The sequence below is a fragment of the Gorilla gorilla genome, chromosome 4 (assembly GCF_029281585.2).
Source record: "Gorilla gorilla gorilla isolate KB3781 chromosome 4, NHGRI_mGorGor1-v2.1_pri, whole genome shotgun sequence".
Lineage (NCBI taxonomy): Eukaryota > Metazoa > Chordata > Mammalia > Primates > Hominidae > Gorilla > Gorilla gorilla.
Genome location: NC_073228.2, coordinates 28,469,186 through 28,492,136, shown reverse-complemented (window position 1 = coordinate 28,492,136; position 22,951 = coordinate 28,469,186). Strand labels below are relative to the sequence as shown.

Sequence of the window (22,951 nt, the reverse complement as noted above, 5' to 3'; positions counted from 1 at the left end):
TTGGAAATTGTTAAGTGAAGTAGACAAAACAAGGATATAGAGGATTAGAAAATTACAGTTTGTTCACACCTGTAATCCCAGCGCTTTGGGAGGCTGAGGCTGGCAGATCATTGAGCCCAGGAGTTTGAGATCAGCCTGGGCAACATGGTGAAACTCCATCTCTATCAAAATATAAAAAATAGCCAGATGTGGTGGCACCATGCCTGTGGTTTCAGCTACTTGGGAGGGTGAGGTGGGAGGATCGCTTGAGCCCAGAAGGCAGTGGCTTGCAGTGAGCCTAGATCGAGCCACTGTACTTCAGTCTGGGTGACAGAGTGAGACCCCATCTCGAAAGAAGAAAATAATGTGTTATAAGTATAGAGAGCTTTGCATTCAACAGAAAATTCACTTTAAACAGTAACCCAATTTACAAAAACTCTGTATTTAGAAAAAAAAAATTTTTAAGTTGAAATCAACCGATTGGAAAAAAAATACTACATATCAAAACTTACAGGAAGGTAAGGAACCTGAAGCCCAGCTATATGCTAAGTGGCTTGCCCAAAGTCATATAAGGGGTAAAGGAGGGCCAGAACTGGAGTACTGTCTGTCTCCAGAGTGTTCAGAATAAATGTATGTCAATGTCCAAAAAAAAAAAAAAAAAAAACTTAGGGGGAAAAAGAACATGTTGAAAAACAGAGGAACACTTACCCTACCAGATTAGAATAAACATACTGGAATTGATATAGCCAGAGAGATAGGTGGAACTGAATAGAATATTTCAAAGACAACTTTAGTATATATAAATGTGAAATATGTGATAAGATAGAACTGTAATTCACTGGGTAAAAGATTACATCGTATGGCACAGTTGTTCATCTAGCAGAAAAATTTAGAACCCCTAATTCACAGTGTATGATGAAAACTAATTCCAGATCAAACGTCTAATTATAAAGGAAAGTCCACAAACAATATTAGAAAGTTGATCAGGAAATTTGTCATGAGGCAGTGGGGGTGCGCAGGGACACTCATTAATTAATTCCAGAGTCAACAAAGGAAAAGATTGGCAGATTCTATAGTACATACAAATAAAACATTTCTCTGTGAAAGATATGCCATGGACAAAGTCAAAAGACAGCAGAAAATATTTTCTTTTTTTATTTATTATTTATTATTATTATTATTATTATACTTTAAGTTTTAGGGTACATGTGCACAATGTGCAGGTTAGTTAATATATATACACGTGCCATGCTGGTGCGCTGCACCCACTAACTCGTCATCTAGCATTAGGTATATCTCCCAATGCTATCCCTCCCCCCTCCCCCCACCCCACAACAGTCCCCAGAGTGTGATGTTCCCCTTCCTGTGTCCATGTGTTCTCATTGTTCAGTTCCCACCTATGAGTGAGAATATGCACAAGAACAAAAAACCAAACACCACAGAAAATATTTTCTTTTTTTTTTTTTTCTTTTCTTTTGAGACACTGTCTTGCTCTGTGAGCTGGGCTGGAGTACAGTGGCACAATTCACAGCTCACTGCAGCCTCAACTTCTCAGGCTCAAGAGATTCTTCCACCTCAGCCTCCCAAGTTGCTAGAATTACAGACACGCACCATCCTGCCTGGCTAGTTATTTTTATTTTTTGTAGAGATGGGATCTCGCCATATTGCCCAGGCTGGTCTTGAACTCTGGGCTCAAGCAATCCTCCCACCTTAGCTTCCCAAAATAGTGGGATAATGGGCATGAGCCACTGAGCCCTGCCCGGCGGAAAATATTTTCAAAACATGACAGACAATAGTAGCTAATACTCAATGCAATAGAAAAATGGACAAAGGGTATGAATATCTAGTTCATAGGAGAGGAAATGCAAGTGATCAGTAAACAGGAAAAATGCTGACCCTCACAGGTAGTTAAGGGAAATGAGAATTGTGATATCATCTTTCCCTTTTAAATTTATAAAAATTAAGTTATTGCTTCTAGTGCTGTTGACAGTATGGAGAAATGAACACCTTTACATACTGCTGCTAAGAATGTTAGTTGCTACAGTCTATTTGAAAAGTAAGTTGGTGTCTATTAAAATTTAAAATGCACATACTTTCTAATACAGAAATCCCACTGTTAGGACATTGGCCTCCAGAAAAAAATACAGCAGTTCATAAACACATATGTACAAAGGCATGTAAATAAGTAGTGGCGGCTGGGCGTGGTGGCTCATGCCTGTAATCCCTGGAGCTCAGGAGTTTGAAATCAGCCTGGGCAACATGGTGAAATCCCATCTCTATTAAAAAAAAAAAACAACAACAAAAATTTAGCCTAGCATGGTGGTGGGCACCTCTAGTCTCAGCTACTCGGGAGGCTGAGATGGGAGGATCACTTGAACCCAGGAGGTGGAGGTTGCAGCGAGCTGAGATCGTGCCACTGCACTCCAGCTTGGGCGACAGAGTGAGATTCTGTCTCAAATAAATAAATAAATAATAAAAAATAAAAATAAGTAGCGGCAAGTAAGAGAAACAGTGTACAGCACTGGGGGAATCCCAGTACATAGATTAAAAGAATGATTTGGATCTTCATATTGCTCTGAGGGATGCCCATTATTTTGTCAAATTAATAGAGATTCATAGCCTTGGCTCTAGAATTTCATTTTTCTAAAAGTTGAGGGAAAACTTTACACTTAATGTATATATGTTTGACCATATAGAAGAATGTAGAAGCAACACACAACAAATTATGTGATATCTTGGGGATGACATAGAGGGATGTTAACTTTATACACACACACACACACACACACACACACACACATACATATATACACACACACCTGTGTTCTGTTTGATTTTATATAATGTGATACACTTTATAATCCTCTTATAATCTAAAAGTACATTTAAAGAATGTAATAAACCCAATTGGAATGTCATCAAAATAGATAAAACTTGTAAAAATGGACAAGAAAATGTTAGAGGATATAATGGTAAGGGGTTCAGGCTAGAACTCTGGTATCTAAATTCTAGCACTCACCTCTTTTTCCACTGGAGTCTTATCAAGGAATTTATATACAAATAATAGTAGCCAAAGGGGAAACCTAGCATCATTTTATTAATGACCGAACAAGAACCACTAATGTGGTGCTGCTCCCTGGTGAACTAAGTGGGGAAAATGCAGTTTGGCCTTGAAGCCTCAGTGAAACTTTCTGCTTTTCTACCTCTGACTCAAGGACAGACCCAATCTGACCTCTCCTACCCAGTTGTAGGTTCAGAGAAGCTGGAGCGGAGGATGGTCAGGCCCATTCTGAGGAGGCCAATTTGCCTGTCCATGTAGGAGCAGGATAAGCCAGAGCCAGAGAGCCATGGGACATGTCTGACTGTAGAGTGGTCAGGCCCATGCACCTGTCTCAGGCTTCAGCCAATCACTTCAGCAATTCTTCCCCCACCGGAGGAGCTAGTGAGTGGTGGGGACACCACTCACCACAGAAGAGCAGAACTCCCACGCTCAGTCTTCCCTCCATGGGGGACTGGGGCAAAAACTCATCCTTCCTATGGGCATAGGCGGAAATGTGGTGTTGGGGGATGAGGAGCTTAAAGAATGAGAGTGCTACTAACAATTTGTAACAGTACAGTCACGAATCTAGATGAGGAGTTGGGCTCAGTGGCTCATGCCTATAATTCCCAGCACTTTGGGAGGACCAAGGTGTCAGGATTGCTTGAGGCCTGTAATTGGAGGCTGTGGTAAGCTATGATCATGCCACTGCGTTCCAGCCTGGGTGAGAGTGAGACCCCATCTCTTAGAAAAAGAGAGAAAGTCCTTACAAATCAATAAGAAAGAGATATCCACAACCCAGTAGAAAAACTGGACAAATGTTCTAAGCTGGTGATTTCCCTGTAATGGTGAAGAGTTTGGGTTGTGTGATGGGACTGCCTGTATTTAAAATAGAGCTTTGTGGCCGGGCGTGGTGGCTCACACCTGTAATCCCAGCACTTTGGGAGGCTGAGGTGGGCGGATCACCTGGGGTTGGGAGTTGGAGACCAGCTTGACCACCATGGAGAAACCCTGTCTCTACAAAAAATACAAAAATTAGCTGGGCGTGGTGGTGCATGCCTATAATCCTAGCTACTGAGACAGGAGAATCACTTGAACCCGGGAGGTGGAAGTTGTGGTGAGCCGAGATCGCACCATTGCACTCCAGCCTGGGCAACAAGAGCAAAACTCTGTCTCAAAAAAATAATAAATAATAATAATAATAAAATGGAGCTTTGTGATATTGGGCAAGATAATTTAACTCAACATTCTTTACTGAAAGTGGGAAGAATAATAGTACCTACCTCATGGCAGTGTTGAGAGGATTAAATGAGATGATGTGTGTAAAGCATTAATAATGCTTATACTTGGTCCATGTAAGTGCTCAGTTATTAATGATTATTGTTATTCAAAAGTAAAGGCAGTCAGTGAACAAATATACTCAGTCTCTGGCCAGGTGCAGTGGCTCACACCTGTTATCTCAGCACTTTGGAAGGCCTAGGTAGGCAAATCACTTGAGGTCAGGAGTTCGAGACCAGCCTGATCAACATAGCGAAACCCTGTCTCTACTAAAAATACAAAAATTAGCTGGGCATGGTGGTGTGCACCTATAATCCTAGCTACTCAGGAAGCTGAGGCAGGAGAATCGCTTGAACCCAGGAGGCAGAAGTTGCAATGAGCCAAGATTACACCACTGCACTCCAGCCTGGGCAAGAGAGCGAGACTCCGTCTCAAAAACGAAATGAAAATCCCTGCACTTTGGGAGGCTGAGGTGGGCGGATCATGAGGTCAGGAGATCGAGACCATCCTGGCTAACACTGTGAAACCCTGTCTCTACTAAAAATACAAAAAAATTAGCCGGGCGTGGTGGCGGGCACCTGTAGTCCCAGCTACTCGGGAGGCTGAGGCAGGAGAATGGCGTGAACCCGGGAGGCGGAACTTAGAGTGAGCAGAGATGGCGCCACTGCACTCCAGCCTGGGCAAAAGAGCGAGACTCTGTCTCAAAAAAAAAAAAAAACAACAGTTACACTTATAGAATCTGTCCAATAAAAACATTTGCACACACATACAAAAATAAATGAGTAAGAGTAGTAGTATTAGCAAAAGTAGAGTAGTATTGTATTAGCAAACAATGGGACATAACCAAAACAACTGGATAGTTAAATTATGGTGTGCTTACCATAATCTGCTATAGAAGAATGAGGGAAAGGAGAGCTATTTGTACTGAAGATCTTCTAAGATTATTGTTAAAAGCAAATTGCAGAATACAGCTGACAACGGTAGCTGACACTGGTAATCCCAGCAATATGGGAGGCCAGGGCGGGAGGATTGTTTGAGCCCAGGAGTTCGAAGGAGACCCTATCTCTACAGACAATTCAAAAATTAGCTAGGTGTGGTGTCTGTGTACCTGTGGTCCCAGCTCCTTAAGAGGCTGAAGCAGGAGGATCGCCTGAGCCTGGGAGGTCAAGGCTGCAGTGAGCTGTGATCATGCCACCGCTCTGCAGTTTGGGTGACAGAATGAGACCTTGTCTCAAAAAAAAGTTGCAGAATACATTTTATGATGCAAGTCTATTTAAGCTTTTTTCTTTCTTTCTTTCTTTTTTAAACAGATGAGGTCTCATTATGTTGCCCAGGCTGGTCTCAAACTACTGGGCTCAAGTGATACTCCCTTCTCAACAGTCTCCCAAAGTGCTGGGATTACAGGTGTGAGCCACTGCACCTAGCACCTATTTATGCTTTTTTAAAAAAAGAAAAAACCACACACAAATACATGGAGAAGGATTTGGAAAGATGCACACCAAACAGCATCAGTAAGGATTTGTGAGGGTCAGTAAGCAGATGGGAGGCTTTACTCTTTTACTCTGTATTATATGCATATTCAGAGAGAACTTATATTTTCTTTCATCATTAAATTTAAATGGATATCTGAACAAAAAAAAATTGAACAACATGAGAGCCAATTGTAATTCCTCTCAATATTTGGTTGGCAACTTGGAGCAGAAGAGCCAGTGTCAGTTTGGCTGAGGCTAAAACACACACTTGTGCAAACACAATGTAGTCTTTGGAAAGAGAAACTAGGCTGTGTGATTAGAACATTCAGGTGGGCCAGGACTGTCTATTGTAAGTAGTACAATCTTGAAATGTTGAAGAAAACACAATCAATTTTGGAAAGAGATGAATTTCTGGTCAGAAATATTATAAAGTACACAACATGCTAAACTCTAGTTGTAGGCAAAGCTTACATTGTTTTGTAACAGCACATGAGATTTTATTTGGCGTCCTTCTTTTTTTTCCCCCCAAGACAGGGTCTCACTTTGTTGCCCAGGCTGGAGTGCGGTGGCACAATCACAGCTCACTACAGCCTTGACTTTCTGGGTTCAGGTGGTCCTCCCACCTCAGCCTCCTGAGTAACTGGGACTACAGGCCCGTGCAACCACACCTGGCTAATTTTTTTTACTTCTTACAGAGATGGGATTTTGTCATGTTGCCCAGGCTGGTCTCAAATTCCTCCTGGGCTCAAGCAATCCTCCGGCCTTGGCATCCCAAGGTGTTGGGATTATAGTTATGAGCCACCGCACCCAGCCTGGCATCCTTCTTAAATATAAGCATGTACCCTGAAACTTCACCTTGATTTTGTTTTGTTATTGTTTTTGTTTTTTGAGATGGAGTCTCGCTCTGTCGCCCAGGCTGGAGTGCAGTGGCGTGATCTCAGCTCACCATAACCTCCACCTCCTGGGTTCAAGCGATTCTCCTGCCTCAGCCTCCCAAGTAGCTGGGACTACAGGCATGCACCACCTCACCCAGCTAATTTTTGTATTTTTAGTAGAGCCAGGCTGGCCTCGAACTCCTGACCTCAAGTGATCCACCCACCTCAGCCTCCCAAAGTGCTGGGATTACAAGAGTGAGCCACCGTGCCCAGGTCCAATTTCGGATGTAGAAAGATACATGGTAGAATTGGGCATGCCCTAAGATATTCCAGAGAAGCTTTGCATTTTCTTCGGGGTACTGTATGTAGAAAGTTCTTAGTCTTTGCTTTGGTTATCAGTTATGTTAGGTTAGTGCAAAGGTAATTTGCAGTTTTGGCCATCACTTATGATGGCAAAAAAACACAATTACCTTTGCACCAACCTAACATTAAACTCAGGCGCTTTAAATTTTACACTGAAATACGTGAAAGCTAGCTTAGTTGATCTCTGTCATTAACAGAAACCGTCTCTGTTTTTGTTATTTTCTTGGCTTGATTTAACATTCGTTGCTCGCAAGAAACAGAAACCCACTCAAGGTAGTTGAAGGAAAGGGAGGTTTTCATTCAAGGGAGTTGGAGAATCGGAAGGCAAGAATGAGCCTCAGGCCTCTCATGGGACTGGACCCGGCCAGTGGAAAGCTGTTGTCTCACACCCTGCCCCACCTCACAATACTTGTCTCTTTTCTGCCCCTTTTCTTGCATGCTTGTATTCTCACTCGCTATGTATGCCAGCTTTCCCTGCAGCTCCATGCACGCTGCGTCTGTGGCCCTTTCCTGCCTTTTGCCTTCCAGGCTAAAACTAGATAGCTTTTGGGTCTTAATTCCAAATGCTTAGGAGTGAATCGGTTAGCTCAGAAGTCCAACCAGTTCAAACACCTGTGTCAATCTAGCACATTAATTCTCAACCTTGGCTATTATTTGATGTCACTGGGAGCTTTAATAGATACCAAAGCCTGTGTCCCATTACCAGAAATTCTGGTTTTAGTGGTCTGGGATGTTACTAAACCTAATTTGTTGGGATATGTTTAAGTTCCCAGAGGATTCTAACATAGAGCTGTGGTCCATGGTTGAGAAGCACTGATCTAGGAGAGAAGAGGGTCATCTTATAGGCGTGGAATGCTCAGATAGTGGGGTCTTGGCCTAGGTAGATTATTCTCCCAAAGATGTCCTCTAGGGTGTCCCCATTTTTGACTTTAACCTACCAGTCCTCTTTCTATATAGGGTGTGTTAGAATAACCTATGGAGCTCTACTTTAAGGAAAAAAAAAAAAAAAAAAAAAAAGCTCATGCCCAGACCTAGTAAATCAGAACCTTCAGAGGGTGGGGACCAAGCCGGCATAGTTTTTAAGCTGCCCTGCAAATTCCAACAATACCACCAGGCCTGATCTCCAGGCCGGGCACTCTCACATAGCAGCACCATCCACAGTCATGGCTTCATATATACCACTTTGGTGGTTTTTTGTTTTTGTTTTTGTTTAATTCTAAGGTGTCTCAAATCTTGGTCAGATATTTAGGAGCCAATACTATCTGACCTCTGAGTAACAAATGTACCTTTTTATTTTTAAATAGTCTAGATATCTTTTTGTTTTTGTTTTGAGATGGAGTCTCACTCTGTTGCTCAGGCTGGGGTGCAGTAGTACAATCTTGGCTCACTGCAAATTCTGCCTCCCAGGTTCAAGCGATTCTTCTCCCTCAGCCTTCTGAGAAGCTGGGATTACAGGTGTGCACCACCACGCTTGGCTAATCTTTGTATTTTTTGTAGAGACGGGCTTTCGCCATGTTGGCCAGGCTGGTCTTGAACTTCTGACCTCAGGTAAGCTGCCTGCCTCAACCTCCCAAAGTGCTGGGATTACAGGTGTGAGCCACCACACCCGGTCTAGATGTCTTTTTCCAAGTACTTTGGTAAGAGAAACTGGGAAGCACCAGCTATGTCAAGTGTGTGTACTACAGTGGGTTAAACATTACTGGTGGGGAGGGTGATTCATTACAGGGATGTTGGTCACATCAGCCTAATAGCCGACAGAAATGATAGGAAAGGCAAGGCGTGATGGCTCACACCTCTAATCCCAGCACTTTGGGAGGCCAATGCAGGCAGATTGCTTGAGCTCAGGAGTTCCAGACCAGCCTGGGCAACGCAGCAAAACCCCGTCTCTACAAAATATGGAAAAATTAGCCAGGCGTGGTGGTATGCACCTGTAATCCCAGCTACTCAGGGGGCTGAGGCACAAGAATCACTTGAACCTGGGAAGCGGAGGTTGCAGTGAGCTGAGATTGCGCCACTGCACTCCAGCCTGGGCAACAGTGAGACTCCGTCTCAAAAAAAAAGAAAAAAAAAGATAGGAAAAATATTTATTATATTCTTTGCCTCCTAGATACTGGTCCTCTCATATATATCCTTGATAGGGAAGCCTCCTCTTCCCTTGTGAGGGAGGGTGTAGGGAAACAGGCGTTTGCATAGTTAGGTGGTAAGAGTGTAAATTGCAAGGCAATTCAGAAAGTAGTGCTCTGCTCTATAGAAATAACTTACTAGTGCAGAAAAACATGATTAGGATATATATTGAGGCATTGTTTTTCATAGGGAAAATGGGAAGTAGTCTAACTGTCTTTTGGGATTAAATACATTGTAATTTGGCTATCTTGTGGAATGCTATACAGTTGTGACAATTAGACAGATTTATTTGTATTGGCACCAGCATGAAAAAGAAAATTGTCATGCAGAATATGATTGGAAAAAATTTTAAAATTTTTTGAAAAGAGAAAAGATGGCCAGGCACGGTGGCTCACACCTGTAATCCCAGCACTTTGGGAGGCCGAGGCTGGTAGATCACTTGAGGTCAGAAGTTCAAGACCAGCCTGGCCAACATGGTGAAGCCCTGTCTACTAAAAATACAAAAATTAGCCAGGTGCGATGGCGGGTGCCTGTAATCCCAGCTACTCAGGAGGCTGAGGCAAGAGAATCACTTGAACCCAGAAGTGGAGGTTGTAGTGAGCCAAGATCGTGCCACTGCATTGCAGTCTGGGCGACAAAGTGAGTCTCCGTCTCAAAAAAAAAAAGAAAAGAAGAAAATTGATATATTGTGTAAAGGAAGTGAGTTGCAGAATAGTATAATTATATTTATGTAAAGAAAATTTGTAAATCTGTAGGCAAGATCTGGAAGTAGTTATATCAAACCAAATGGCAATCACTGGTATAGAGGGATGCGGTGGCATTGAAAGAGGGACTTGTACTTTTAATTCTCTATACTTAGTACCTTAATTATTTGCAGTTAGTATAAATTACTTCTGTAATGCTTAAAAATACTTAAAAACTATAAAGAACTAGGGGAAAAAAGAAAATGAATGGTTATCTTTATGTGGTGGGATTTTAATTTTAATTTTTTGTGTGTGGGGGGCAGTATTTTTTATAAAGAAAAAGTTTTAATTTTCTAATTGGGGAAAATCATTTTTTTTTGAGAGTAAATTGGATTTTTATTGAATGAAAGTAAAGAACACAACTATTCAATGTAGACCAGAGCTCTCCAATAGAACTTTCTTTTTTTGGGGGGGGGGGGCATTATTAATTTTTATTTTTTTATTTTTTATTTTTTATTGATCATTCTTGGGTGTTTCTCGCAGAGGGGGATTTGGCAGGGTCATAGGACAATAGTGGAGGGAAGGTCGGCAGATAAACAAGTGAACAAAGGTCTCTGGTTTTCCTAGGCAGAGGACCCTGCGGCCTTCCGCAGTGTTTGTGTCCCTGGGTACTTGAGATTAGGGAGTGGTGATGATTCTTAACGAGCATGCCGCCTTCAAGCATCTGTTTAACAAAGCACATCTTGCACCGCCCTTAATCCATTTAACCCTGAGTGGACACAGCACATGTTTCAGAGAGCACAGGGTTGGGGGTAAGGTCACCGATCAACAGGATCCCAAGGCAGAAGAATTTTTCTTAGTACAGAACAAAATGAAAAGTCTCCCATGTCTACTTCTTTCTACACAGACACGGCAACCATCCGATTTCTCAATCTTTTCCCCACCTTTCCCCCCTTTCTATTCTACAAAACCGCCATTGTCATCCCGGCCCGTTCTCAATGAGCTAGCTGTTGGGTACACCTCCCAGACGGGGTGGTGGCTGGGCAGAGGGGCTCCTCACATCCCAGTAGGGGCGGCCGGGCAGAGGCGCCCCTCACCTCCCGGACGGGGCGGCTGGCCGGGCAGGGGGCTGACCCCCCCACCTCCCTCCCGGACCGGGCGGCTGGCCGGGCAGAGGGGCCCCTCACTTCCCAGTAGGGGCGGCCGGGCAGAGACGCCCCTCACCTCCCGGACGGGGCGGCTGGCCGGGCGGGGGGCTGACCCCCCCACCTCCCTCCCGGATGGGGCGGCTGGCTGGGCGGGGGGCTGACCCCCCCACCTCCCTCCCGGATGGGGTGGCTGCCGGGCGGAGACGCTCCTCACTTCCCAGACGGGGTGGCTGCCGGGTGGAGGGGCTCCTCACTTCTCAGACGGGGCGGTTGCCAGGCAGAGGGTCTCCTCACTTCTCAGACGGGGCGGCCGGGCAGAGACGCTCCTCACGTCCCAGACGAGGTCGCGGCCGGGCAGAGGCGCTCCTCACATCCCAGACGGGGCGGCGGGGCAGAGGTGCTCCCCACATCTCAGACGATGGGCGGCCAGGCAGAGATGCTCCTCACTTCCTAGATGGGATGGCGGCCGGGAAGAGGCGCTCCTCACTTCCTAGATGGGATGGCGGCCGGGCAGAGATGCTCCTCACTTTCCAGACTGGGCAGCCAGGCAGAGGGGCTCCTCACGTCCCAGACGATGGGCGGCCGGGCAGAGACACTCCTCACTTCCCAGACGGGGTGGCGGCCGGGCAGAGGCTGCAATCTCAGCACTTTGGGAGGCCAAGGCAGGCGGCTGGGAGGTGGTTGTAGCGAGCCGTGATCATGCCACTGCACTCCAGCCTGGGCACCATTGAGCACTGAGTGAACCAGACTCTGTCTGCAATCCCGGCACCTCGGGAGGCCGAGGCTGGCGGATCACTCGCGGTTAGGAGCTGGAGACCAGCCCGGCCAACACAGGGAAACCCCGTCTCCACCAAAAAAGTACGAAAACCAGTCAGGCGTGGCGGCGTGCGCCTGTAATCGCAGGCACTCGGCAGGCTGAGGCAGGAGAATCAGGCAGGGAGGTTGCAGTGAGCCAAGATGGCAGCAGTACAGTCCAGCTTTGGCTGGGCATCAGAGGGAGACCGTGGGGAGGGGGAGGGGGAGGGGGAGGGGGGAAGGGGAGGGGGAGGAAAATCATTTTTAAAAATTACGTCAGGACTTGAATTTCATGAGCCTTTTCTGAAAAATGAGGATGGCTTTTTTCTTGAATTCAAATTAAAAATTTAAGTCATTACCTCTTCTGAAAGCATTGAGAAGGTCAAGGAAAGATTGAATCTCAGCTATTTCCTGACTTCTCTCTTAGGTTAGGTACTATTTTTCAGAGATTGTAAACTTTGCTGAAATCACATCACCAGGGGTGATGAATTCCTAAGAATAGAGAGTCCTGGGCCTCACTTGACACTTACTGAATCAGAATCTTAGGCTGGAGTTGAAGGCCTAGGAATGTAAACCTCTTCAGGCAAGTCTGATAGCTAAGTTGGAAAACCATTGCTGTAGGCAGTACAAGCAGAAGTAAGACACAGGCCTATATTTAAGGCATTTACTAAGTGAAATAGCATAAGACAGTAATGTCAGTGCTTTCATGAGGCACTATGGGATTAGTCACCAAACAGATGGTAGAGATAAGCACTGAAAGAAAGAGCACTGGACCAGGAAGACTGTGAATGCCTTATGAAGGAGGCAAGATGTCATAATATTCAAAGCTCATATATAGAGTAAGATAGTTCTACGTAGAGCTGTTACATACAACTCGAGGTAGGTACTGTGAATATCCTCACTTTACAGATTGGGAAACAAGATGAGCAGAGTTAAGTAACATGTCCAAAGTCTTACAGCTAGCAGGTGGTTAAGTGGGGAGCCCTAGAAGCCCAATTCCACTGTGCTGTATTAACATTGGGCAGGATTTGGGTCAGTGGAAAGGATGTATGAGGATTTTACAGGTATAGAGGGAAGTGTAAGGAAAGGGATGGGAAGCAGTGACTAGATAAATGAAGGTGGAATATAAGGTAAGTTAGGGCTGGGTGGTAGAAAGTCTTGTTAGGCTAAGAGGATCCCAAGTGTCAAATGCTCACAAGATCGGATATTTGAAGCTTGGGAGGAAATCTCTGATGACTTGAAAGACATTTTCTCTTCCAGTTGAACTTCACAGTCTTATCTGCAAAGTTAGAGAGGGAGTTGGGGTTTCATGCTCCCTGGTGTATCCACAGCACTTAAAACAGTGCCTGACTCCTAAGAGCTGTCTACTAAATACTTCTTGAATGAATATATAAATATCTGGCTCACAATCTACATCAGAGACTTATTCTTTCTTTTTTCTTTGTTTTTTTGAGACAAGGCCTCGCTCTGTTGCCCAGGCTGCAGTGTGGTGGCGTGATCTCAGCTCACTGCAACCTCTACCTCCTAGGCTCAAACCATCCTCCCACCTCAGCTTCCCAATTAGCTGGGACTACAGGCATGCGCTACCACACCCGGCTAATTTTTGTATTTTTTGTAGAGATGAGGTTTCACCATGTTACCCAGACTGGTCTCAAATTCCTGGGCTCAAGCCATCCACCCACCTTGGCCTCCCAAAGTGCTGAGACTACAGGTGTGAGCCACCACACCCAGCCTCAGAGGTTTATTCTTTATTCTGCCCAATGAGCCTGAGAATTTAGCCTTTCATGTTTTTGTTGTTGTTGTTGTTGTTGTTGTGTGGGTACATAATAGGTGTATCTCTTTTGGTATAGGCATGCAAAACATAATAATCACAACTTGGAAAATTGGGTATCCATTGCCTCAAGCATTTATCCTTTGTGAAAATACAGAACACTTTACAAATTTCCGTGTCATCCTTGTGCAGGGGCCATGCTAACCTTTGTATAGTTCCGATTTGAGTGTGTGTGCTGCTGAAGCAAGCACTCTCATCTGGGTTTTTTTCCCGTTTCTCCTCCACAAAGGCTGATACCAAAAATTCCACGTTTCATCTAGAATCTTCCTTCTTTATGTAATATTTTCTGGCTGGGCGTGGTGGCTTATGCCTGTAATCCCAGCACTTTGGGAGGCCAAGGCGGGTGGATCACCTGAGATCAGGAGCTTGAGAGCAGCCTGACCGACATGGTGAAACCCCATCTCTACGAAAAATATTAAAAAAATTAGCTGGCTACAGTGGCATCTGCCTGTAATCCCAGCTACTTGGGAGGCTGAGGCAGGAGAATCGCTTAAACCTGAGAGGCTGAGGTAGCAGTGAACCAAGATCGCGCCATTGCACTCCAGCCTGGGTGACAAGAGTGAAAATCTGTCTCAAAAAAAAAAAAAAAATTCTGCAAAGGTCAGAATGTCAACTTTTTAGTTCCATGTAAAAACTGTTCATTTGGTCACAGTCCCTCTTGCGGCCATTCCTGGTTATCCCTTGCCATTCTCACTATCCCTTAATTTTTCCCCTGTTCCCCTCTGGGCTCCCTGCCTCCAGCCACCTCCTTGATCCAGTCTGTCCTGCCCAGCACTACCAGATGTGTGGTCCTCAGAGGCCTTGTAATCATACCACTGTCTTCTCAGACACCTTCATCGGGGGAAGGTGAAGGTTGCTTTTGGTGCCTTCCAGCCTACCCTCAGCACACCTTCCCAGCCGCATCTCCGCTGCACTCCCACGTGGCTCTCTCAAACAGGCCTGCGTGCTGCTATCAAATGGGTTATTTAGTTTGCCACCTTTGTATGTGTGACCCTTCTGTTCTACCTACCTGGGATGCCCTTCCCTTTCCTATTTGCCTACCCAGATCCTTCCTATTCTCCTTTGAAGACTGCTCAGATGCTTACTTTTTTCCTCAGGTGCCCCATTTGAATTATTGCTGTTTCCTCTCAATTGTTATCGATTATTATCTGTGTCATAAATAAGAAGTCAATCATGTATTACCTTGTGACATTACTTGCATTGCTATCTTAAGTGTTTTAGGACACTGGGTTTTGTCTCCTTTTACATCTTTATACGTTATCTCCCCTAACAATTATATGATTATTGAAAGTCTGTGGGTGCTCCATAAAATGAATATTTAGACTTAGTCATATGGATTTTTAAGAGTTAAACATGGATGACAGGATCTATGAATATACATAGAAAAATCCTTAGGAATCTACAAAAAAGCTACTAAAACTAATAACTAATGTAGCAAAGTTATAGAAGCCAAGATTAATGTACAAAAATCAGTTGTATTTCTATATACAGTACCAATGAACAATTGGAAATGGAATTTAAAACAGTTTCATGGTCGAGCACAGTGGCTCATATGTGTAAGTCCAGCATACTGGGAGGCCAGAGTGGGTGGATCACTTGAGCCCAGGAGTTCAAGACCAGCCTGGGCAACATGGCAAAACCCTGTCTCTACAAAAAATACAAAAATTAGCTGGGTGCGGTGGCTTGTACCTGTAGTCCCAGCTACTCGGGAGGCTGAGGTGGTAGGATCACTTGAGCCTGGGAGGTCAAGGCTGTAGTGAGCTGTGATTGAGCCACTACACTCCACCCTGGGTGACAAGCAAGATCACATCTTAAAAATAATAAATTAAATAAACACAATTTCATTTATAATAGCATAAAACTTATGTAGAAATCAAGTTAATGGGCCAGGCGCAGTAGCTCATGCCAATAATCCCAGAACTCTGTCAGGCTGAGATGGGCAGATCACTTGAGGTCAGGAGTTTGAGACCAGCCTGGCCAACATGGTGAAACCCTGTCTCTACTAAAAAATACAAAAAATAAAAATTAGCCAGGCGTGGTCATGCACTCCTGTAATTCCAGCAACATGGGAGGCTGAGGCAGGAGAATTGCTTGAACCTGGGAGACGGAGGTTTCAGTAAGAGGAGATCATGCCCCTACACTCCAGCTGAGGCGACAGAGCGAGACTCAGTCTCAGAAAAAGAAATAAAGAAATAAAATTAATGAAAGAATCATAAGAAGTACACTGAAAACTTTAAAACATTGCTGAAAGAAATTAAGGCAGCCAGGCGTAGTGGTTCACGCCTGTAATCCCAGCACCCTGAGAGGGCGAGACAGGCAGATCACTTGAGGCCAGGAGTTAGCGACCAGCCTAGCCGACATGGCAAAACCCCATCTCTACTAAAAATACAAAAATTGCCTGGGCGTGGTGGTGCGCACCTGTAGTCCCAGCTAAGGCATGAGAATCACTTGAACCTGGGAGGCAGAGGTTGCAGTGAGCCAAGATCGTGCCACTGCACTCCAGCTTGGGTGCTACAGCGAGACTCTGTCTCAAAAAAAAGAACTTAAAAAAGGCCTAAATTAATGGAGAAATGTGCTATGTTTATGGGTTGGAAGACTTAATATTGTAAGATGTCAGTTCTCCCCAAACTGCTCAATAGATTCAACACAATCCCAATCAGAATCTCAGCAGGCTTTTTGTAAAATTCGACAAGCTGATTGTAAAATGTACATGGAAAAGCAAAAGTAGAGAATAGCAAAACAATTTTGAAACAGAAGAACAAAGTTGGAGAACTCACTATCTGATTTTAGAACTTACTAGAAAGCTACTATAATCAAGACAGTTTGCCTACTAGCAAACAGATAGGCAAATAGATAATGGAACAGAATAGAGTCCAGAAATAGATGAATAAATACATGGTCAACTGATTTTCAATAAAGGGGTCAAGGTAATGCAAAGGAGAAAGAATTCTCAACCAATGATGCTGGAAGAGTCAGACGTTCATATGTAAAAAAGCAAACCTTGTTCGGGAGCTGTAGCTCACGCCTGTAATCCTAGCACTTTGGGAGGCCGAGGCGTGTGGATCACCTGAGATCAAGAGTTCGAGACTAGACTGGCCAAAATGGTGAAGACCCTTCTCTACTAAAAATATTAAAAAATTAGCCGGGCGTAGTGGCACATGCCTGTAGTCCCAGCTACTTAGGAGGCAGAGAGGTAGGAGAACTGCTTGAACCCAGGAGGTGGAGGTTGCTGTAAGCCAAGACTGTGCCCATTGCACTCCAACCTGGGTGACAAGAGCAAAACTCCGTCTCAAAAGGAAAAAAAACAACAACAAAAAGCAAACCTTGATTCATATCTTGTAGCATATAAAATTTTAACTTGAAATGACTCAGAGACCTAAATATGAAGCCTAAAACTAGAAAACTTTTAGAATAAAACAGGGAAAAATATTTGGGACCTGGGATTAGGCAAAGATTTCTCAACTAGGACAAAAAATTTTCTGGGTGCGGTGGTTTACGCCTGTAATCCCAGCACTTTGGGAGGCCAAGCCGGAAGGATCACTTGAGCCCAGAAGTTCGAGACCAGCCTGGGCAACATAAGGAGACCCCATCTCTACAAAAAATTTAGAAATTATCTGGGTGTGGTGGCACATGCCTGTGGTCCCAGCTACTCGGGAGGCTGAAGCTGGAGGATTGCTTAAGCCCAGGAGGTTGAGCCTGCAGTGAACCACGATTGCACCACTGCACTCGAACCAGTGCAACAGAGTGAGACCCTATCTCAACAACCCAAAATTGTACTGCCACATTGCACATAATGCAATATTATTCAGCAGTAAGAAAAGAAGCAACTACTGATACACACAAGAACATGGATGAATCTCAAGAGCAGTGTACTGAGTGAAAGTAGCCAGACACAAAGACTCAAGACCATCTGATTCTATTTATATCGTATTATGGAGAGACAAAACCATAGATCAGTGGCTACTTAGGGTAGGTATGAGGGGTTGACTGCGGAGGAGCCTGGGAGAACTTTCTGGGTTAATGGAAATGTTTTATATCTTACTGTGGGGGTTATACAACTGTACATTTGCCAAAACTCATTTAACTGTACACTTGAGTGGGTTTTATTATATGCAACTATACCTAACTTTGGGGGGAAAATGTCTGGAAGATACTGGTGTCTGAGACTGAGGTCAGAAAGATGAGTAGAAGGAATTCTATTTTGTGTTGACTGGTTAGTGCTTTTCCCCTTACTGTGGATCTTTACCAAATATCCCCACCATTCCATCTTCCAGTTGGAAGTTCATAAGCAAATGTACAGTTAGTGTCCCATTGAGCCAGATTGAGTTTGACAGCAAAGATTGGAAGTTAATGGTGGGCTAAAATTGACTCTAAGAAAAAGTGATCAGAGCTAGGTGGGACTTTCTCATCAATGGCGCCGACTTTTTTTTGCCAGTCACAGTGGTTTGGGCTCTCAAACGGTCATTTGACATACCTTTATGTGTAAACATAATGAGCCAGTGTTGAGTTTGGGGTTGGTGAGGGTTGTGCACTATTGGATTTTTAAATGAGCATTAGTTTGTTTAATGAAATTGCAAAGGGTGTTTCATATTCCTGGCCCCTGAGCACCAAATGTCCTCAGCACTTCAGTCATTGTGGCAGCCAAGAACCACCCCTGGTCATTTTCAAATACCTTAGGGGTTTCGGGGGAAGGTGTGCCTGGCCTGGCAGATAGTGCACTTATGTAGTTGGAGTCAAGAATGCAGACTTGAGTCAGAAAACCTGTAATCTCTGTCTCCTACTGGCTTTGCAGTGTTGAGTGTAACCACCCCTTTGAGTCTGGGTGTCCTTGTCTGCCAGAGGATGGTTGGACTAGATACCTTCTCATGGCAATCATTTTTGATTCTGCAGTTTAGTGTAGTACAGTGTCAAGACTTCTGTCACTGGCCAGGCATAGTGACTCATGTCTGTAATCCCAGCACTTTGAGAGGCTGAGGTGGGAGGATCAGTTGAGCCCAGGAGTTCAAGGCCAGCCCGGGCAACATGTGAGGCCTTGTCTCTACAAAAAATGAACAAAATTAGCTGTGTCTGGTGGTGCATGCCTCTAACCCCAGCTACTTGAGAGGCTGAGGTGGAAGGATCACTTGAGACCAGGAGGTGGAGGCTGCATTGAGCTGTGGTCGCACCACTGCACTCCAGCCTGGGCAACAGAGCAAGATCCTGTCTTTAAAACAAAAAACAAACAAAAAAAACCTCTGTCGCTGACCAGGGATCTAATGTATTTGCTGTACTGCTCACAAATGCTTATGTGGCTCAACTTTGGTATGTTACAGGTTCAGCTTGTTGGTTTAGATGAGGAGAGTTCAGAGTTTATTTGCAGAAACACCTTTGACCACCCATACCCCACCACAAAGCTCATGTGGATCCCTGACACAAAAGGCGTCTATCCAGACCTACTGGCAACAAGCGGTGACTATCTCCGTGTGTGGAGGGTAAGCGGATGCTTTATTAGCAGCCAGACAAGTGGGCTTTCTCAGCCTCAGCTGTTAGCAATGAAAAGTCACAGAACAGACAGGGGTCAGAGGCAGCGAGTGTCATTGCAGCGCAGGAGAAGCAAGCGAAGCTTAAATGGACTGGCCTCGTTTGGTTCAGCAGATTTTCTAGTATATCAAGTCAAGATTCCATGAAGTCTGGCTGCTGGCTGCAGTCAGCTCAGTCAACCCGAGGTGATGATGACAGCCTTCAGCGGAGGTGGGAATACTTGGGAACTCATATTCTGTTTGCAGCCAAGGTATTTTTGAGTAAACTAAATGAAATACCAGGCTATTGATTCTGATAAAGTGTGTGAGTGGATCTTGGAGGCTTCCCTCCACCCTCAGCTGAGCTCATCAGCAGCAGTGTCCTCTGTAGCATGGGCGTGGCCTTAGTACACCTGTGCAGAGGTTCCAGGCTGGGCAAAGTGAGAAGACCTCTCCTCTAGGAAGGTGCAGGGATGAAAATGTAGAAAACAAAGCTGGGCAGAGGAGAAAGTATGGGAAAAAGTAGCATTCAGGGAGTCCTGGGTTTATTACTGTTTTTGATAAAAATGTTTTCCCCTCATGTCTTATGTTTGCTAAGATATTTTCTAAACAGGGATTTTTTAAAAGACTTTTTATGAGGATAAGACTGGCTGATTTTTTAAAAAATTCTTGTTCCTTCAGGTTGGTGAAACAGAGACCAGGCTGGAGTGTTTGCTAAACAATAATAAGAACTCTGATTTCTGTGCTCCCCTGACCTCCTTTGACTGGAATGAGGTGGATCCTTATCTTTTAGGTAAGGGAGTTAGGGAGTATGTATTTCAGCTGGAAGAAGCCAAAATACATTTTCTCAGATGTCACACTGGGCCATACATCATCCTAGAACAAGGCTCAGTGGGAAGTAGGCTAGGCGTGGAATGTGGTTATTTATTAATTCGTTTGTGTGGGTGAGCTTTCCGTGTATGTAGATCTTGTCTCTCCAGTTAGAATCTAAGGTCCTACGGTGAGGACTGAAGACTTGACTTCCTCTGTGGCTCTGCCGGTAGCCCCCACCTTGTTTTCTGTAGTCTTTATGGTATGCTGCTCCCTGGGCTGAGCAGATGAGTAGACACAGGAGGGAAGCTTGCGTGAGAACCTTGGTCCCGTCAGCCCTGACTTGCACTGGTTGTTTGCAGGTACCTCAAGCATTGATACGACATGCACCATCTGGGGGCTGGAGACAGGGCAGGTGTTAGGGCGAGTGAATCTTGTGTCTGGCCACGTGAAGACCCAACTGATCGCCCATGACAAAGAGGTAATGATGCTTTTCCATTTCGTCTTTCCTCAAATGCTTCCTGTGCCTTCCGCACAGGAAGAGGGCAGCTTGTTCTCTCATTGTTCTGCAATTTATGTAGAAAATCATAACATAACATCTTCTTGTCTAAATTGACAATAGTAATGTATCAAAAATGGGAAAACAACACTATTGTAAACTAATGCTTTTTTTTGGCTAATGTAAATGACCTATTCTACGGTCTGTCATTGTTCTTTTCATGCCAGAGGTTGCTTTTTTAAAATAACAAAGTCTCTTATAGAGGAGCTGGGAACTGATGTGATTAAAAAATAACTTTAGAGTAATACTTATCTTGAAACAGATTAGATTTGGGGAGGAAAGAAGGGAGACAGGAAGAGAAAAAATTTTCTGAGAGACAAACGTAATTATTCATTTTTCTCTATAAATGTTTTACCAAATCCTAGTATGTTCACATAATCTTTATACTTTCATTACTGTTGGCAATGGAGGCAATGGAATATATTTTATTTTGATGGCGATGCTTCTGTGTTTATTGGGAAAACTGAGAAGAGCTATTTGTGATTGCTTTTTTTTTTTTGGAGACAAAGTTTTCCTCTTGTTGCCCAGGCTGGAGTGCAATGGCGCAATCTGGGCTCACTGCATCCTCTGCCTTCCGGGTTCAAGCAATTCTCCTGCCTCAGCTTCCGAAGTAGCTGAGATTACAGGTGCCCGCAACCACACCTGGCTAATTTTTGTATTTTTTAGCAGAGACAGGGTTTCACCATGTTGGCCAGGATGGTCTCAAACTCTCCTGACCTCAGGTGATCCACCACCTTGGCCTCCCAAAGTGCTGGGATTACAGGCGTGAGCCACTGCGCCCGGCCAATTGCATTTTAATCAAAGCATTCTTCTCAGTGATTTTGGAAAATCCCCGTAAGTCTTTTCCTCCTAGAGCCGTTGCATGCTCCTGGTACTCTCATCTCCTGTGGGTACTATTTCCTGTTCTTTTCTACCTTACCCTGCACAGCTAGGGGTATTAATATCTATACAGATAAAAAGAATGCCTTGATCTTAGGTCAGAAACTTGAGGTTGTCAACAGCATAGGAAGATGTGGCCCAGGTTATCATTCTTAGTAAGGGGTTGTCTTTGGCTTTCTGTACTCCTGAGGGTAAGCCCTGTTACAAGACTTCTAGAGTTGACTGCTGCTAAACCAGGAGTCAAATGAAGAGTTTGTCCCACAGAGAGGACCAGTAAGGAACTTCTGGAAACCCTCTTGGCATCAAGTTGAACAAGCGGCTACATTTTAGTTATATGACAACTTAGCCTGCTGTTGTCTGTTAGGTCCAACCCAGAAAATGGGAACTACTCTTAAGTATTTGAACTGCAGGGATTTAATCCAGGGGCTGCTTATACAGAAGATGGTAAAGCTGAGAAGCCACATAGGTAGCAGTGAGGTCATCCATAGAATGGGAGCAGCAGGAAGCTGCAGCTGCCTATAGGCCAGAAGGACCATGGGAGGAGGCAGGGTTCCTGGAGCCCAGGGGCTGGATTTACCTGGCAGAGACGCTTCTAGGAACAGAGAGAGGGGAGGGGAAATACCTTAGCTTTTCCCTGCCTCCCATCATCCATTTTCCCACCAAAGCCTCCCATGGCTGAACCAGCCAGAAGCAGCCAGCAGATCTGAGACCCTGCCAAATGCACGCTGTAGGAATCAGTTCTCTTGTGACACAGAGAAGAGCAGGGAGAAAGGCCAGGAATGGATCTTGACAGCAGACAGGCCTGGACCGGTAGCCTTGTCTTGAAGGAATAAACCTGAGAAAGGATAGTGGCTCTAGAGAAACAGTAATAGCACCTTTCTAGCACCTTTGATTTTTCTCAGTCCACCTTTCTCTAGGAAAAGACTTGTTTGGAAGGCTCTCATTGATACCTGGCAGATCAGTGTAGAAGAGGGTTTAGTGTACTTGGGAGTTGTCACCTTCCCTTGGTTTCCCAGTGAACCATGCTAGCAGAGCACTGAAGGAGCAGTCACTTAGAGCCGAGAGAGCATTACACACTCGGCCACGCTGCCCATGGCACCTGTGGGATCTCTGTCCCTGAGGGTTACCAGGAGCTGGCATTGGGGGGTATACATATTGATAAACATGGCTGTGCCTTAAAACAGCTGTACAGTACTAGACAAAGCCTCGATCTGTCAGCCATGTCAGGCCTGAGTGCCTCCTTGTTGATGACTGGCCCGGTCCCTTTTGAACCACTTCTACTTCCTGCCATAGAAAGACAAGCATAATTTCTTCATAGCCAGAAAAAAAAGGAATTCGTGAGGTTAAATAGCCATAGATGCTCATTTGGCAGTGTCCCTCTGTAGGCAGAACTTCAACACTGGAGCTGTAATATTTAGTGAGAAATTCTAGTCATGTCTCCCCAGAAGTCAGCTGTTATTATCCCCAGAAGATGAGTTTTGTTTGGCATTAGTTTTTCTGTTTCTCTCTCTACTTGTCTGTCTCTGGTTCTCTCTTCGTCCCTCTTCGTCCTCTTTTTTTTTTTTTTCTTTAAGACAGAGTTTCGCTCTGTCCCAGGCTGGAGTGCAATGGCCTGATCTC

The 22,951-nt window shown here is 44.6% G+C and overlaps 1 protein-coding gene and 1 non-coding gene across 3 annotated transcripts in view; one reads left to right on the top strand and one right to left on the bottom strand.

Moving 5' to 3' along the window:
* The window catches only part of DCAF7 (DDB1 and CUL4 associated factor 7), a 46,027-nt gene that overhangs the window by 11,317 nt on the left and 11,759 nt on the right, over nucleotides 1-22,951 (top strand). For both annotated transcript variants that reach the window (XR_002006088.2, XM_004041152.5), the window contains exons 2-4: nucleotides 18,898-19,056; nucleotides 19,765-19,876; nucleotides 20,256-20,374. Coding sequence is in view for 1 of the 2 variants with exons in the window: in XM_004041152.5 (XP_004041200.1) it covers nucleotides 18,898-19,056; nucleotides 19,765-19,876; nucleotides 20,256-20,374 (390 nt within the window). In the remaining variant the exon portion in view is untranslated. The remainder of the gene's footprint in view (nucleotides 1-18,897; nucleotides 19,057-19,764; nucleotides 19,877-20,255; nucleotides 20,375-22,951) is intronic.
* LOC115934751 (U6 spliceosomal RNA) lies at nucleotides 13,673-13,776 on the bottom strand. Its single transcript, XR_004070511.1, has one exon. It is a non-coding gene; the product is annotated as a U6 spliceosomal RNA (small nuclear RNA).